Source organism: Acipenser ruthenus, chromosome 3 (genome assembly GCF_902713425.1).
Source record: "Acipenser ruthenus chromosome 3, fAciRut3.2 maternal haplotype, whole genome shotgun sequence".
Lineage (NCBI taxonomy): Eukaryota > Metazoa > Chordata > Actinopteri > Acipenseriformes > Acipenseridae > Acipenser > Acipenser ruthenus.
This window is the reverse complement of record NC_081191.1, coordinates 7,106,185-7,124,048: the sequence shown is the minus strand read 5'-3', so window position 1 is coordinate 7,124,048 and position 17,864 is coordinate 7,106,185. Positions and strand designations below refer to the sequence as shown.

Sequence of the window (17,864 nt, the reverse complement as noted above, 5' to 3'; positions counted from 1 at the left end):
GTTGTGATTGGTGGAAAAAAGTGAACCTCTTCTGTGAAAACACCAACAAGTTACATTTCTTACAGTGACAAATCCCTTTTTTAGGTCTGTTTTGAATCCACTTCTCTTCAGTTACCGTGGGACGGAGTGAAATCACCCGGCAGTAATTAGTAAAGCCAGATCCTAGAACCAACCTGCACTGGACCACAGCTTGTGTTTGTATTGCCTGCAGAGTACAATATCCTGGACTCTGCGTGAATCCTACACAGCCGGCCCCTCAGCTCTGTATTTTGGGCTATCGTCTGAAAAGAGGAATGGTTCAGCAAGACATTACATTAAGCGTTGATACAATCAATTGAAATCACCACGAAGAGTTCAACGGGATGGGTGTATTTCACCTTGAAGAGAACAATTCTTTATTTTTTTTAAAAAAAAAATTATTATAAAAGCAGGTTTGTCATTTTTAGACGTTTACTCGTGTTGATAAAGTAGCACACGTTTCTCCAGCAGTCTCTATGTTACTTAGTTAGGATGGTAATGTTATATTTATTTTATTATATAAATACACCCAGCCGCCTTCTACCACTTATCTACAATCTAAACACTGAATGATCAGAAGGCAAAGGAGAGACTGTACAATATTTTAAGCATAGCACTTTGCCAAATAATCAGATTTGTAAGGATTTTATCTGGATCTTGTGACAAAACACTGTGACAATTGTGACATGCATGAAAGCACAAGGACAAAAAAGACTTAAAAATAGCAATTCAAAGGGAAAATAATAGAAGCATTTTTTTTTGTTATTATTCCTACACAGTCGATATGAAATATGAGTACATACAGTGCTACTCTTGAACTAGCACAGTTGGACCACGATGGATATCTCAGATTGCTTTCTTTCTTTTTTTAAATGCTATAATACATGGCTCAAATACCATAGTATTTAAACAAACCAGCAAATAATATAATTTCAGTACACCATGTAGTGAATATTTTATATCACTGTCTGTCATAACACAGTGAAAACAAAACAAAACAAACAAACAAAAAAAACACTTTCTGCTGGCAAGCCTTGAGACAATGCCTGTGGAGAAAAATAAATAAATGAAAAGGAAGACCTGGGGCCTCGACCTTTGACGCTCTGAAGTGTTTGTGTGTGTTAACTTACTGCTTTTAAAGCTGAATGACTTCTTTCACCTTTTTACTTTATCCACTGTATCAGCATGAACGGTTAGATTTAATGATTGCATTCTGCATTTAACATACCCGTTTCGTAAGACACTGTTCCTTATGAAACAAAGACCAAAAAATTAATAATTATAGTGTAAAAAATAACACAACTAATAAATATCTACAAAAGAAATCTATGTGCATGATCTTGCAGTAGAAATTTGCCTGATTTATTAAGCAAACTGTATTTTAATGTTATTTTGCCACCACAAAGCACAGGTGACCTGTTCATCCGTGAACGACATCATACAAGACTAACATTTACCAGCAGGCCCTGTGCTGCGCCAATACGATTTGTACACCTTTAAATTTAAACTAATACTTGAAATTATGCAGAGCATGAATCTATTCACCAACTGTAGAGATTTTTCAGATTAATCCATTTAAATTAGCAGGACAGCAATACTGCCTAAATATTATTGAATAATCTGCGGTCAGTCATGCTATTTCCTAGCATTCCCAAAGTGGAGTTGATGGCAACAGGTAGCACCCTACCTACCCCACTAATATACAGCATACAGTTCAGCCAACAGCCACAATAAAGAATGTAACAGCATTTCAGTGCCCAAATTCCCAATATTAGCAATAAGCCAATGTTTCTGTTTAATTTAATATTCTATAGCAATATAATTCTAAAACAGATCCTTCCTTAAATCTGTCTAATATGAATTTCATTGGAATTTCCATGCATGGTCTTCTAAATTGACAGCTCTTTTAAAGACACAAACAATCTTTAAAACAGATTAATATTTAAATCCAGGCAGACACCAGCTACATTTGAACATGGGATGGCTATTCTGGTCTTGAAAACAAAGGTTGGGATGCAAAGCACGGACCAATACTCTGCTGTGATCATTCAGGACACCACTTGGAATGTATTAGGTAGATTACTCAAAGCAATTACTTTAGTGATCTATCTAATACTATTGTTTCTTGAGATTAAGAATAGAGGTAATGTGTTGACCAACAAACACAAGGAAAACCGAGTAAAATTAACATTCCATTTGTGTAATAAAGCAGATGAAAAACACTGAATTGATTTAGTGGCTTATTATTATTATTATTATTATTAGTAGTAGTAGTAGTAGTAGTAGTAGTAGTAGTAGTAGTAGTTTATTTAGCAGACGCCTTTATCCAAGACGACTTACAGAGACTAGGGTGTGTGAACTATGCATCAGCTGCAGAGTCACTTACAATTACGTCTCACCCGAAAGACGGAGCACAAGGAGGTTAAGTGACTTGCTCAGGGTCACACAATGAGTCAGTGGCTGAGGTGGGATTTGAACTGGGGACCTCCTGGTTATAAGCCCTTTTCTTTAACCACTGGACCACACAGGCTTATACCTCATGGGTTTGATTTCAATGTTTCGTGAATGGTTAAAAGTTTAGTAGTAGTAAACCAAACCGTGTGCATGATTAAATTAGATTTTTAAAAATGGGAATTGCTAGAAGACAGACCTCCCAATGTCATATGGGTCAAATAATCTTCCCAACAACCCAGATGTCTAGGGCAAAGCATGGGGATGCTAGCTAAAACATTTCATAATAAAATGACAAAAAATGTACATACAAATGCAAGGTCTTGTAACATGTGTGTGTGCTTCCCCTTACAACTTCCTTGAAAGAACAAAAGGTATTGTATATCTCAATAACCCTTCACATTGAAATTTAAACAAACAAACAAACACATATGAGGGAAGAAAATGTATTATAATCGAATACTGTATAGTCAGGGGTGTGCAATAAAAAAAAAGGGAAACAATGCTAGAAAAATCTACTTGTTCTTAGAAATCTTGCCCCCCTCACCGTCCCACAAAACACACACAATAGAATATCACTTTTAGGAACACAATCAATTAGTGATTAATAATTTTTGCTACTGGAAATTAAAGAAAACAATTCAGTCCAAACAAAACTGAGTTCATCTAATTTTTGTGCAAGACACAAACAAAAATAATAATTAAACTAAAAAGATTCAAACTACGTCAGACTTTTAGGTACGAGATCATTAAATTACACCTATGGAGACACTTCTGAAGAAAAATTAATTTGAGTACATTTTAAAACATCTTTATTATTTGTTTATTTAGCAGACGCCTTTATCCAAGGCGACTTACAGAGACTAGGGTGTGTGAACTATGCATCAGCTGCAGAGTCGCTTACAATTACGTCTCACCCGAAAGACGGAGCACAAGGAGGTTAAGTGACTTGCTCAGGGTCACACAATGAGTCAGTGGCTGAGATGGGATTTGAACCAGGGACCTCCTGGTTATAAGCCCTTTTCTTTAACCACTGGACCACACAGCCTCCACCTAGATACTCATAGGGTATATTTCATCATAGAGTGACAACGTTATTTTCTTAATAATCTTCAGATTATCAGATGTTTAGAAAGGTGTAATACAGTATAATTCGGTGGATATTTGTTCTGATACACAAGCCGAATGTCACGTTATGTCAAACAGGTGAGACTGAGGGTACTCGGTGGAGAGTCGAGCCTGAATTAATCGGAGAAGGTAGCAGTTTAGTAAGAGCGCAATGCTACGGAGTTATTTCAAAGTTGTATAAAAAATAATTAAGTCAATCTATAGCTTTACAAACCTATTGCCAACCACCCGACTGAATTAGTAAATTATATATAATACGTATACATATAAAATAGTTTAAAGGTCTTTGTAATTCTTCCTAGAGCTGGCTCCTACTGCGACAAAGACAATTTAATAGTGTTGCATTAAATTAAATGTTTGCTACTGTGTGTGACTGAGGGTTTGTGAATTAAAAGAATATATGTGTATTTGTGCACTCTGTACATATTTTTGCTTTGAGGTTTTGCTTTGAGTTTTTTTTTTTTTTTTTTTAAATGTTAATTTGTATGAATACTTGTCAGACATGCAAAGTATAATGGTAAAACTTGTAGTCCCTCACACAAATCTTGTAATTCCGGGCGTCTTGCACACCCCTGACAGTGTAAGGATATTTTCATCAAAACACTGTGTCTAAAAGCCCCCGTACCAGGTGCAATATACTGTAAGGTAAATTAAACTTTGAGATAACAAAAACATCTATTTGAGGAATACTGAATTCCGAATTACAGAAAAAGCTTTTTTTTTTTTTTTTTTTAATTTAGTCATTGCCAATTATTTTTTTTATTATTTTCTCCCAATTTGGAATGGCCAATTATTTTATTATGCTCAGCTCATCGCTACCACCCCTGCGCTGACTCTGGAGGGCGAAGACGAACACACGCTGTCCTCCGAAGTGTGTGTCGTCAGCCGACCGCTTTTTTTCACACTGCGGACTCACCATGCAGCCACCCAAGAGCTACAGCGTTGGAGGACAACGCAGCTCTCGGGCAGCTTACAAGCAAGCCCGCAGGTGCCCAGCCAGACTACAGTGGTCGCTGGTGTGCGGTGAGCCGAGGACACCATGGCCGACCCAACACTCCCTCCCCCAGGGCAGCGCTCGGCCAATTGGGCAGCAGTGTGGAGTAGTGGTTAGGGCTCTGGACTCTTGACCGGAGGGTCGTGGGTTCAATCCCCGGTGGGGACACTGCTGCTGTACCCTTGAGCAAGGTACTTTACCTAGCTTGCTCCAGTAAAAAAATCCAACTGTATAAATGGGTAATTGTATGTAAAAATAATGTGATATCTTGTAACAATTGTAAGTCGCCCTGGATAAGGGCGTCAGCTAATAAATAAATAATAATAAAATAATAATAATAATAATTGAGCGCCGCACCCTGGAAGCTCCCATCCTTGGTCGTCAAAGGAATAGCCTGGACTCGAACTTGCGACGTCCAGACTATAGGGCACATCCTGCACTCCACGTGGAGTGCCTTTACTGGATGTGCCACTCGGGAGCCACAGAAAAAGCTTTTTAAAACTATGAATAAAGCTGCCACTCCCAAGGGTGAACACTGTTGCTGCCACGGTATTCTGCCAGGATGAAGTTTGGAGGCACCTGACACATAATGAGCTCTGATATTTTGCTCATTCAGGCTTTGAGATTCCTTCTCCCTGGTTAAAATATCACTGTATCTGTGAAACCGAGTTTCTCCAGTGAATCAGAACCATTTCCCCCAAGGGGTCACTTTGGAACACGCTCAGAGCAAGAAACACAGCTTTTAGGTCTCAGAAAAGCATTTGCTGCTACAGGCCACAATCTGTGGGTTTAATTTCAGCCCTTGGGTAAATCCCAGCTTTCAGAGAGGTTGTCTTTGATAAGGGCCGTCTGCAGTTTGGTCTGCTGAATGAGTAAACTGTACAGTACCTTACTCAGCTGAATCAATACTATACATTTTCACAATACAATGTACAACATGTAGTTGTCATTGAGTAATACTACAGCAGATTGTTAAATAATCTATGATCCACTAGAAATTTGACAGCTGAAACTGCTACTCCATTGAGCTTGAAAATGTTAACTGGAAAAATCAAGATTTGTTGAGGTGGATACTGCATCTCACTGATTTATTAGAGCCATGATTCACCATCATCATCATCTGTGTGGAGAGTCACTGATCTGCAGACTGAATGATATGCAATCTGCTGGATGTCTTCAAAATAACTATAAACTGGCTGAAATGAATGACCGCCTTCAAATAAAATACAATAAAATAAAATGAAATAAAAATAAAATACTTCATTGTGACAAATAGCTTCAGAATGTGCCAGCGCTTCGGAATTTCCATTTCTTACTTGCATTATACAGCACCAGTACATATAGTGAAGATTAGTCCGTTAAAAACCTGCATCACAAGGTGGCTTACCTCACAATAACACTCACATCCATCTCATCATAGCCATGCTAAATGTGCCTTTGGAGACTTAAGATTCTACATCTGTTCTGACAGCCCAAGACCACCCCTCCCCAACCTTAATATAAATATTGACTGAATTAAGAGACCTCTAATTATTCTGCAGCATACCCAAGAAAGATGCCATATATGAAAATCCAAAACACTATATTATCAACAACTTTAGTAAAAAAAATAATATGAACTTACAGATGCCAGGGCATTCTTCAAACCAATCATCTGTGCGGATGGTGGCTGGCCCGCTTCACAATCCAACGTCTGCTTGAGCTTTCCTCGCTCGGTGGTTATTATACTGAAGGCTGATTTTAAGGTGGAATGCACTGCAAAAAAAAAAAAAAAAAGTTTTTGGTTAGAATCTGAAAATCTTACAAATAGATGTTTACAGACTGACTTTGAATAGTTTCAGAAACTACTTGTACATTTGAACATTTGGAAAAAAATGAATCCCAATATAGAAAATGCCCCATCACATGACTGGTACAAGTCAGAAATCTTGGTAGTGTAATTACAGTATGATTAATGAAGTACCCAAGTTTTAAAAAAATTACATTTTAACACTATCCAGCAATCACAAGCGACTTGAAACAAAATAACAAATGGACACAGCTCATACAAAAGATGAACACAAATCCCAAGACATCACCAGAGCAAAAATACAGTTCTATTATAACAGAACCCTAGATTTTTCCATATTAATTCTTTCATCTTCATCTGCACTTGAAATGAGGTTTGGTTACTCAACATCATGTAAATGCTATAAATTTCTAAAATACTTTACAACGTGAAAGCATGCTGAACAAACTAAATAGAGTACTTATTAAAATCTATATGGAACAAGTCAAATTAGTACATGCTTCATAGAAGATTATTCCACTTCAATGCCTGCATCAAACAATCAATCTTCATTACAAATATGAGCCAGTAAAAGATGAAGCGATATGTTTCTGGCATATCACAATGAATTCCACAGAGGAAAAGGCACTATTCTCAAATTGACAGGAGAGATACAGATATCTGAAAAACCTACACAGGGTCATATGTCTACAAAGAGAGGGCTTTTAAAAGGAATTACTGTGTTTGTGTTGAATTTAAATTCAGCTATAGGCAACGTGATCCATTTCAGGTGATTATATTGTACACAAGTACTTTAGCGGCTGCACTGAGCAAATTTATTATAAGACAATAAGACAATACAATTTGCCTAATATAACTTCACCCAGAGAACAATAGAATATATTGTCTACCAAATATAAACCACTCCGCCTGTCAAGCCAGTTATATTAGGTCAAAATGCTGGGGTTGATATATGCATCTAAAGGGATCAATTGTATAGCTAAAGAGACCGACACATTTTATACATTTAAAGGAATTAATATCTGTAGAAAAGGGGATGTGGCTCGGGGGGGTTCAGGTGTCACTATGTCTTTGAAAAGGAATGCTAGACATAACCTGATGCAGTGTTCTGGATCCTGGTACTGACATAATTAAGCTTATGAAACTCACTAAAAGAACACTGTTATATGATATTGAAAGTATACTGTCAGGGTGATGCCCCAGCCCTCCTTTGTGATAAGCAGTTGAGTATATAAGTTTCACAGTCTTTGTTTGAGATGCCTTTTGCCGCAGAGATTCTACATGCTGGATCTGAGGGCCTGTCCCTGGGACTCTCCTCATTGCTGCGTAAGTCTGTTAAACACTTTAATAAAAGCGTGTGCTCGGACTCTACCCACTGTGTGCCGTTGTCTGTTCAACTCCTGGGCTTCCAAGAATCTAAATTTAAATCGAGTTTTTTCACTCAACAAGAACATCTAGGATAAGTGTGCATTTTAGGCCAAAGGTAGGGGACCCAAATGTAACAAAGTGGTTCATTCCTGTTGTACCATTTCCAAAATCAAACTGGACGAGACCCTTAAATAATGCAGCATGAACGTGTAGCTTCTTACAGTTGTTAGCCACATGATAGAATTCCTCCTGAAGCTTGGAAGCATCTGAAGGGGAGTCTGTGTTTTCGGAACAGCATTTGTCATTAGGTAGATCTACAGTAGACAGATTGGGATTGGAAGCATGCAGCCTTATCGAATCAGATGACGTGCAGCTGGGGACCTTGGACAAGAAAGACATACCAGTGTGAAGTCAAAACATTCAATTCAGAGCAGCACCATCCATTTCATTTGAGATGTATTTAACAAGAAAGTCAAAAAAGGTTGCTACCAAGCTTTTTTTTCTTTGGTTTTGGTTTCAGTTTGTTAATTTTACCTGTAATGTTGTTTTAGAATCTTTGCCATAACCCTTGGCACGCCACCGTCTCTGAGTTCTTTTTTCCTTTTTGGGGCTTTCAAAGGAAGAAGCCTGAAAAAATATATATTGTTTTGTAGAAACGGGTCATTCTACTAGGTGGTATCCTAGCAACAGACAGAACTCACTAGAAACCCCTATTGTTCTATGTGTTGAGTATGAGTGAATGAGCCTAATGTACTTATCTCAATTAAAAACGAGGGCATAACATACTTTAGAACCAAATTAAAGGTTAATAATACCTGTTGGTTGATAGCATGCCAGGTCAGACAATCAAGCAATGAATGATGGAAATCCAAGTTGAATATCGGATTTTATAAAGTGGCTAAGTGGGTTTGTATTATACCTGAAGGACACTGATAGCTGGTGCAGAGTATGTTCTGTGCAGAACTTCCATGCTCTGCAACAGGTGGCTCAGCTCCAATAAATGGGACTGACACAAGGTAAGCTCTGCAATGGGAAACGAAAACAAGGCTTCAACTCCAGCATAGTAAGTTGCAATCAGTTAAGAAATATGAAGAACACAATACACAAAAAATATAACACTTTGATTACTGTAAACTGAACAGTCATTTTTCTATTATGAGGAATATTTCTCTCTTTTCGATCATTTTATAAAAAAAGGATTGTTACGGCAAATCGAGTACGACATACAGATCACACACACATGTAGTCATATACAAACCGTGTGTCTTAATCTTAGATTTGGTTCCTCAGGGACAGAATAATACTGCTGTTGTTGGGAAGCTTAAGTCTATAGGATACATTTATATATTACAATTTGTTTCTTGTTTTCTACACATTTATTTTGTAGATTTATGATATGGCTCCGGGGGGGGGGGGGGGGGGGGGGGGGGGGGGGTGGCGGGCACACTCAGTCACAAATTATATAACCTCTCTCAGGAAAACAGTTCAGGGTTACGGTTTTTGTTGCCTCCCTATTTCTGCTATGCCATCTGAAGCCATGTGTATAAACATGTGTATTCACCCATCCAAGAGGGGCAGATGGAACACCTGGTGCCAGCTCAGACAGAGCCTGTATCTACTATTACCTGTGGAGCACCTGTCCATATCTTCAGAGGACTGTAACCAAGCTGACACTTTAGCCTGGCTGCTGTTGAAGGTTAATGGGAAGTTGCCTCCAGTGTGGAGTGAGACTTGTTTGGTAAGAGTGGCTCTCTGTTAAAGTACAAAATAAAATTAGATCATTCAAAATTACAATTACCTTTTTTCTTTTTTATATATATATATATATATCTGTTTTTTCACAGCACTCTAATTGAGAGTCTGCTCATGAGACATGTACCTGCCCATCCTTTGTAACACACATCATGTATAATTACCCAGACTGTGCACCTGATCTAGTGTACTTCAAAAAGAAATCTCTATTTAACAAGGGGACACCTGACCCTGCTTTTGTGAGGCCCCTTTTCATCTCTATTATTACCTATTGTCTTTTTGTATCTGGGAATTCATGACAGAAGGAATAGCCATAACTAAATTAACAAAAAACGATGAACACAATTACTCACAGATATGAAAGGGTTAGACAGAAAAATAGAAATGCCTGCCATAACTATAATGTGTTTACATTGCTTTAGATTAGTAAGTGGACATGTTTCAGTGATTTCCACCACTAACTCACAAGATGAAGCCATAATTTGCACAGTCCAGGATAAAGAAGCAACCAACCCAGGTCCTACTATCACTCCTCTTTCCTATCAAAGATTGCCTTGCAGTGAAATACATCTCGGGGATGCAATTTGTGTAACAATTTACATTAGTCATGTAAAGGACAGACCAAATACAGAATAGCAATACACCTGTACGAAGGTCAGTGGGACCAATTTTCAACTGTGCAAAAAAAGTTCAAATTTGCCAACAGTGGAAGATATAGGCTTAATATTTAAGCCTATGAACTGAAACACATGTATCTTGTAAGCAATGACTTTGGAGCTGAATAAATGGTTTGGTACCACACATAAATATATTTTGATTCAGGGGTACGTTATTGTTTTTACAGAATATTACAAAAAAAAATCTCAAATTCTCAGATCCCTAAAGCAGTAAGAAGTCTTATAACCCTTTCACACAGACGAGTTATGATGGCTCAGAACTGGCAGTGATGCGGTATTGTGGTCTGTGTGAATTGCCTATACTGGACGTGTGTATTTGTTGTTGGTGTTACACACTTTCATTTTTTTCAAATGCAATGGCTGATCAAGAACGAGGTAGTAATTGGAGTCTGGAATGAGTTAAGAAATTGTTAACTTTACGGGCTGACAAGGAGGTGAATTCACAAATAGAAGGGATGGTGCGTGGTGCTGTAATTTGCTATGAAAACAATCTGTTGACTGACCGGTTTGAAAGTTGTGCTCACATGATCCCTTTGGCTGTGTGAAAGGGTTAGCACGGTATTATACCGGCATAGGTTGCGCAATTTCGTGCTGTGTGAATGGGTATTTAAAATCATTTTTATAACATCTCTGAGGCAGCTCAGTAGCGACACTTGTGTGTGTAAGTGGCGTTAGTGTACAACACAGTACCTTTAGAAGACAGGCTAGTACGATGAAGTAGGCACAGCAGTCACAAACTATGATTCAGATACATTAACCAAATGCATTCCCTGTCTATACTCGATAAATAAATACATTTATTTAGTTACCTTTCTCAAGGAAGAGGAATTGGATGCATTAGGAGAAACATCAGTGGGGAAATGTGGAAAGAAGTGGTTGTTTTTGTCAACGGGAAACATTGTGATTTCATTCTGCCGGTACAGTCTGTGATGGCGAAGTTTGGATACCCATTCATCAAAAAGCGCCTGGGATTTTACCTAAATATAGTACACATAGTCAGAATGTGTACACATGACACACATAACAAAATGCTACAGCTGCTTTACCATTTATCTGTACTGTATTTGAGGAGTTAGATTTTTTCTGTATTTATCTATCTAAAAAGAATACACCATAAACACTACACATTACATTGGAGTATATGTGTGCATCCATACTCTTACACCAAAAAAAGAATAAACAAAAAAATGATGCAGAAACTGTAAAACTTACAATGTCCAGCTTTAATATACATTACTGAACATTACTTTCCATTTCCTAAAAGCATTCAACCCAATATGTTTGCAAGAGGATCTGAAGACTGCCAGTACATCAGTATATTCCCTGCACTTATGGAAAGAATGAAGAGATGAATACCAGGAGCGCTTGGTAATTGAACAGCTTAACACTTAATGTTAGTTAAAGGGTAACGAGCAATTTCAACAAAATTTCCTTCATCCACTTTATAGAACAGACATCCGTTTTAGAATCAGTAATGCTCATTACCTTAAGGTGGTATATATGCTCCTCTGCATCCAAATCTATGCACTTAGCCTTTTCTTTTATGGCCATGACTGACAGGCCGACATCAATGCAACCATGTAACTTTCCCTTTTCAATCTGCGGAGGGTGGAGGGGTGGGGTGGTGGAGCAAACAAACAAATAAAAAACAGAGCAAGGTTGCTGTTATCGTAGAGCTTGTTGATGCAGTCTGTTTGCAGAGTTGAAGCAGCCAAACTGTGGAGGACTATCGCAATGGTTTCACTTACAATATTATTCAACACAAACCAAAACACTAGGATAACTGCGTTTGATCATTTCAATGATAACACTGCAGAAAAAGACAAAACTAACGTCTTTCACAGCAATTGTTTGTTTTGTCATTTGGTACCTGCTATAAGGACAGTGAGATGACATGAACCCCAGGGACCCCAGCGCAGGACGAGTGGGGAGGGGTATGTAAGCACTGAACATCCTTTTCATCCTTTAGATACTGAAGATGCAATACTTTACACAAAACAGGGATCAACCTTCAACGTCTACTTACAATGGATCTACAGAACAAGCATTTTAGTTAGCATTACTACAACCCATGGGGATACCCCTGCACTACTTCTAACATAACAGTGGTGTTTCTAAACAAACAAAATAATAATAAATAAGAAAAGTGTGAACAGCCCAGATTAAAAAGTGAATATCCATAAATTGCCTGTACTTACGTCGGCTTCAGATTTGGCATACTTCAGGATGCCTTTTTCTAAAAAGAAATATCTCTGCAGAAAAAAAAAGAAACCAATGAAATGGAAAACACTGCATTTAGAGGAGTCAAAATAAGTGCCTTATTTTGTATAATTTCATCTATTTTTAATTCCAGTGACCTTTGCTGAGGGACGTGGGCTGAAACAGGTGCTACAATTAGCACCTGGAAAGTCTGATGAGTCATCTGGGATTCAGATAGGTTTCTGATTCTTCACCCTCCACTGGGATAATGCTTCTCTCATGCTCATTAACCCGCCTGCTTTGCACAGGACAATTTAAAACACAGTGCCTAATAAGCATCTATCAAAGAGCTTCATTTGTTTTAAAGGTTCAATCTTGGAGTGTGTCCCTGTGTCAATGCTACGTTCTGCTGTGTTTAAAGCCATATGTTACACCATTTATAGTTCCCTTCTTACCTTTTTAATATCATGCCAGGGGTTCTCCATCATTCTCTCACTGACTATTTCAGAAGAAAAGAGGGGAAGCATATCTGTGTTACACAGGCTCCCGTGCACAATGCTTTATTAATGGCCTTGAGAGTACTTCTGAAGTCATTATCAGCACTGCAGCATTTAGAACATGAAAACCCAGTACAGCTTCCATTAGCCCAGCAGCATTGGAGACCACCAATATGATACGTCTAGATGTTAGTGAACAGTTCCAGAACAGGAGAACTTAATGATACTGCAGCACTCTTTTGTACAATTTCATCAGCTTGTATAATGTATTTTAAATACACAACTAAGTGTCATGTCTATAGTAACCCTAGGAGTGGGTTATGAGAAACGTTGGAGGGCTTTGTGGTATATTGTGAAGTCTATTCAGGTCTTGTGTATTTTGTCAGAACTGCAATACATTGTTAAAATCTGTTTAAGGAAACACATTGAGGGAGACAATGTGGAAATGAGGCAAAAAGCCAATCCTTTTTATCAGGCATTAACAATAATACCAACAACACTAAAGTGGCTTACGCCACCACAGTATACCACATAAATGCATTTATCTTCAGGTGCCTCGGTCATCCACTGCCCCCCCCCCCCCTTTTCATAGTAATAGACACAACACAGCAGCTTCAAACTGCCCAACCATTCACCACCTCTTCCAGCAGAGCTGAGGACTCTTACCTTATGCCATCCTTTCAAGGGCCATTTTCTTCTCTTCAGGAGGAAGCCTTTCTGTTTCTGCGGCTCCTGGATATTACCTGCACCCCCGCGCAGGCCTTCCACAATCTCCCAGCTGTCCTGCTCACACCAAAAACAAAACAGCACTTCAGTCTTTCACTATCCGATATACAGCAAAACCTCACTTTAAGGCTACCTCAGAAAAAAATGCCACCTCGCAATTAAGTCTGGAATTGCTCCGATTAAGGCCATAGTGAGCAGTCTCAAATATATCCAACCTCTGTTAAATTACTTCTACCAAACCCTATGTTTAGCACTGATTTAGACAGGAGAAAACGAAAACAACAACTACATAGTGAGATGTCACTGTATTTGGCGCGCGATGATTGTATATGTCCCACTCCCAAGCACCAAGACCCCCAGGAGTGGTGAATAAGCTTGTTATTATTACATATGATATCTCTCGGTGTTATGTAGGTGTGTTATACTTTTCAAACCCACCACCAGTGGCAGCATGGCAGAGTTTCAAATGAACATTTGCTTCAATTTTAAATAGCAAGCAGTTGAAGTAAAGGCAAAAATCACTATCGTTTGTTATACTGCCAACATGTTGTTTTCGTTGTGAACAGAATTCTATTGTAGAACATAAACCCTTGACAGATGCGGCCCGGCAACGTTCGGTTTATCATTCCAGCCTAGTGCGATTCAAGAGTTCACTTCATATAAATCAATCACGTCATCAAAACAAGCACACTACAGAATATGACAAATGTCTCTTCACATTTTTCAAAAGTATGACTACATTTAAAGTAAAAAAAAAAAGAAGATAATTGCTAAAAACAGGACTTTCCTAACGATGAACCACTGCATTTACATTTCTCAGGGCTCCTCCATCTCTAAATGTGCCACCTCAGTTTTAGTTTGAATGGAACGTCATCAGTATTAGACTAATGGTAATAAGATCCATGTGGTGATGTATCCCAATACATTTACAAGTCTGTGGCTTCCCTTACTTTGTAAAAATGTGCCTTTGTATATTGGGAGTTAGCAGTGATGAATGCCATCCTCATTTCCACCACGCAAACATCATTTGTACGAATATGCAGTTCCCAGTTAAAAACGTACATGAATTACAGAAAACAAAACACATGACAAAATAAGAAATGTACCTGGCGGCTTTCTTGTTTAGAAGAGCAGCTGCTGTTGCTTCCTGAAGGAGAGGAAACTTTCGGAGGCATTGTGACATTCCTGTCCTCGCTGTTCATAGCTGATGGTGAAAGTCTTTCTGCTCACTGGAGCGACTTACAAAAACATTTGAGAAAAAGGTGTTCAGCAGCTGTAGAATGTTCCAAAGCAGCACGTCTATGCTTCACACAAGGAGTGCATCCTTTTTCTGTCAGTTCCAATCCCTACAAGTATTCAGAATAAAAAAATAAGAATTAGAGCAATCCCTTTACCTAACGACAAGTAGTATGTCAGAACTAGCAAGCTATTTTTAGAGCGGTGTAAAGAACATAAGAAATTCGAGAACAAGAAAAGGCCATTTGGCCCACCTATGCTCGCTCGCTTTGGTGGCAGCGTGATCCGTAAGCACTCAGGAGAGAAAAAACAAAAACCCTGAACCAGGTTAGTAGGGGAAATGAAACTCTGGGAATCCATGGCTAGACAGCCTTCCTCCAGGAGGCTCACTAAAGGTCTTATTAACTATTACCCATTTTGTAAATTTTTTTAACAGAATAAAAATTGAGCTATACTAGAAGAATGCCAGTAAGGTAATTGGTTTAAATATGCAGGTTGCATTTGGTTTTTCTAGAAAGTCATTCATATATCCTTTTATTAGGCAATGGCTAGGTGATCCAAGATGCCTTAGCAGGGTAGCACTCTTGGTAGGAGATGCAAAGGCTGCCCTTCGTATCAGTGATAATATTGGGGCAAGTACAAAAGGGAAGGGGAGGCCTTGGTCTCAGTTTGGATCCTGAGATGGCACAAAGCAGCTCCAGCTGAAAGGAGAAAATTGGTAGTTACTGAAGAGAGGGTGACGTGTGTCAAGGCTGTGTCCCACGCTAAGTAGGGAGAATGGATGAGATGGGAGAATGTGGAACAGCGTAAGTTTGGCTGGCGAGACCTGTGGTCAATGGAACAGACGAATAGCTTCCTAATCAGGTCAACATATGATGTTCTTCCACCACCGCAGAACCTGAATGTGTGGGTAGGGGAGAACCCTGCATGTCCTTTGTGTTCATCACCAGCTACCATGAAGCACATTCTTACACTTGGTATCGTGACCAGGTACTGCAATGCTTGACATTATCTTTATTTTTATATACTGCCTTTCATAGTGGACCACCATCACAAAGCGCTTTACAGAGGTAGGCAGTGAACTGTGCATTATATGAAGAGTCACTTACAATAGGACATTGATCTAACATGGAGGTTAAGTGACTTGCTTAGGGTCACACAGTGAGTCAGTCAGTGGACTTTAACCACTGGACCACACTGCATTAGCACTGGATGAATGGCATAATAAGAACAACAGCTCACCACCAATGTCAGCAATAGCTGCACACAGAGTCTACTTTGTGGTCAAGCGTGTACATGTTGGGACATTTAAAAAAATGTTTAGAAGCATTTCAAGATTTACTGGATTTAAACAGAAGCGATATTAGTTATTTATTGATTTGTCAAACTATAAAACATGAAGATTGACAACTATGTTTATAATGATAGAAATGAAATGCTTATATATGAGATTATCTGTACAATATTCTATTATTATTTTAAAATAAAATACATGTAAATTGCATGGCAATGTGTTTATGTATTAATTAATTTATGCACTTATTTTTCAGTGAGAGTAGTACAAGGAAAGAATGTTCCTGACCACCCCCAAATAAAAAAGTCACCAGTGTATGAAACCAGGATCCCCCTGCTGCAGCAGTGTTCCGTTACCCATCATGGGACCAGATGTTAGAGGAGGAAAAATAGCTGTAAAATGTTGTACATTGTTTAAAAAAATAAGTATATAACATAAATAAAAGAAAAAAACATTGTCTTTGCAGAATTGGATTGAGCCTACTGTAAATATTGCGTGCATTTTGGTAGAAAATCAGTAAAAAAATGCACAGAAACTTGGCAGGTTATACGCAAGTCTAATCTGGGGTTCAGCAGTTACACAACTGAAAGAACATCAAGAAAAAATCTGAATTCCACAAAGCAGCAGTAATAGTTGGCAACGATTTCATATCTGTGATGCAACAAACTAAAATACCAGTACAGGAGTTGCATTCAGCTTATAGAGAAAGAGAGGAAAAAAACATAAAGCAGCTATTTTTATATTTGAATAACTCCCAAGTATTGCTTTATAGTTGTACTCTTGGTATATTACTTCAATTTACTAACAAATGTGTTCCAAACTGCACTGAAAGGAACATTTCCTTAAAGTATGTTGTACATTTGTTGAGGTGAGGTGGGGTAACGGGTAGCCTTTTATATGTTGAAGAATCTAGTGAACCAGTCAAGCTACACTGTGTGTATTAGGGCTGCTACGATTAAATCGAAAATCGATTTTTCATTCCTCATTATATACATCAAGATAAATACTATATAATCAATTAACAGCTTGGGCTTAATGACTGGTTTAAAGAAAAATATATGTACATTAATTAAGTAAATAAGTAAAAAAAATCTCAACATTAAATAAATTAAGTTCGAGTGGGTATTCAGTATTCAATCTTACAGCACTGAGTTGGACAAAATACATATTTTAACAGTAGGAGTTTTAACATCTCTGCTGACAGCGAGTTTAAAACCAGCAATAATGTATTCCTGTCAGTCAGGAAAACTCTTAGAAAAGCAGGTAAAGACAAGGCCAGACCCCACCCCCTGAATTACCAGCCTGGATTTAGGTTGTTATAATAGTAGAAAACACCAGTGGAGGCTTTGAGTAAATTGTTGATGCACATAATGCATCAGAGTAGAAAAATGTCTGAGACTTTTGCACAGCAGTGTATGTATATAATAATAAATAATATTCTACACTATATAATCTGAATTGTGTGTGTGTACATGTATTATTTAGCCTAAATATTGAAACCTATCATATTAGTCTAATCAGTGTTTAACCAATACCTAATTATATTGCATAGTCTGAAATTTACATTAATTGATACAAGCTAGTGATTCAGTAATTAGTATAAAAAATGTATTTGCCTAAGAACTCTGCATTTAAATAAGTATGTTTGGCATTCTCAAATTGTTTACTACAGTACATCGTTTTTTCAATTTGCTCTCCATATCAATGTCTAGATAAACCCACTATTAAAATACTA

The 17,864-nt window shown here is 38.1% G+C and overlaps 1 protein-coding gene across 4 annotated transcripts in view; it reads right to left on the bottom strand.

Annotated features, from left to right (window-relative positions):
* LOC117435539 (oxysterol-binding protein-related protein 3-like) overlaps positions 1-17,864 on the bottom strand; it is a 64,583-nt gene that overhangs the window by 22,894 nt on the left and 23,825 nt on the right. For 2 of the 4 annotated variants that reach the window (XM_059011405.1, XM_059011411.1), the window contains exons 2-12: positions 14,706-14,945; positions 13,540-13,656; positions 12,376-12,429; positions 11,663-11,776; positions 10,987-11,154; positions 9,374-9,500; positions 8,668-8,771; positions 8,283-8,375; positions 7,970-8,129; positions 6,216-6,346; positions 174-281 (exon numbers count right to left, since the gene is read on the bottom strand). In XM_059011405.1, the coding sequence (XP_058867388.1) occupies positions 174-281; positions 6,216-6,346; positions 7,970-8,129; positions 8,283-8,375; positions 8,668-8,771; positions 9,374-9,500; positions 10,987-11,154; positions 11,663-11,776; positions 12,376-12,429; positions 13,540-13,656; positions 14,706-14,801 (1,272 nt within the window). In that variant the 5' untranslated portion in view covers positions 14,802-14,945. The remainder of the gene's footprint in view (positions 1-173; positions 282-6,215; positions 6,347-7,969; positions 8,130-8,282; positions 8,376-8,667; positions 8,772-9,373; positions 9,501-10,986; positions 11,155-11,662; positions 11,777-12,375; positions 12,430-13,539; positions 13,657-14,705; positions 14,946-17,864) is intronic. The other 2 variants (XM_059011430.1, XM_034058816.3) reach the window with 1 other exon arrangement.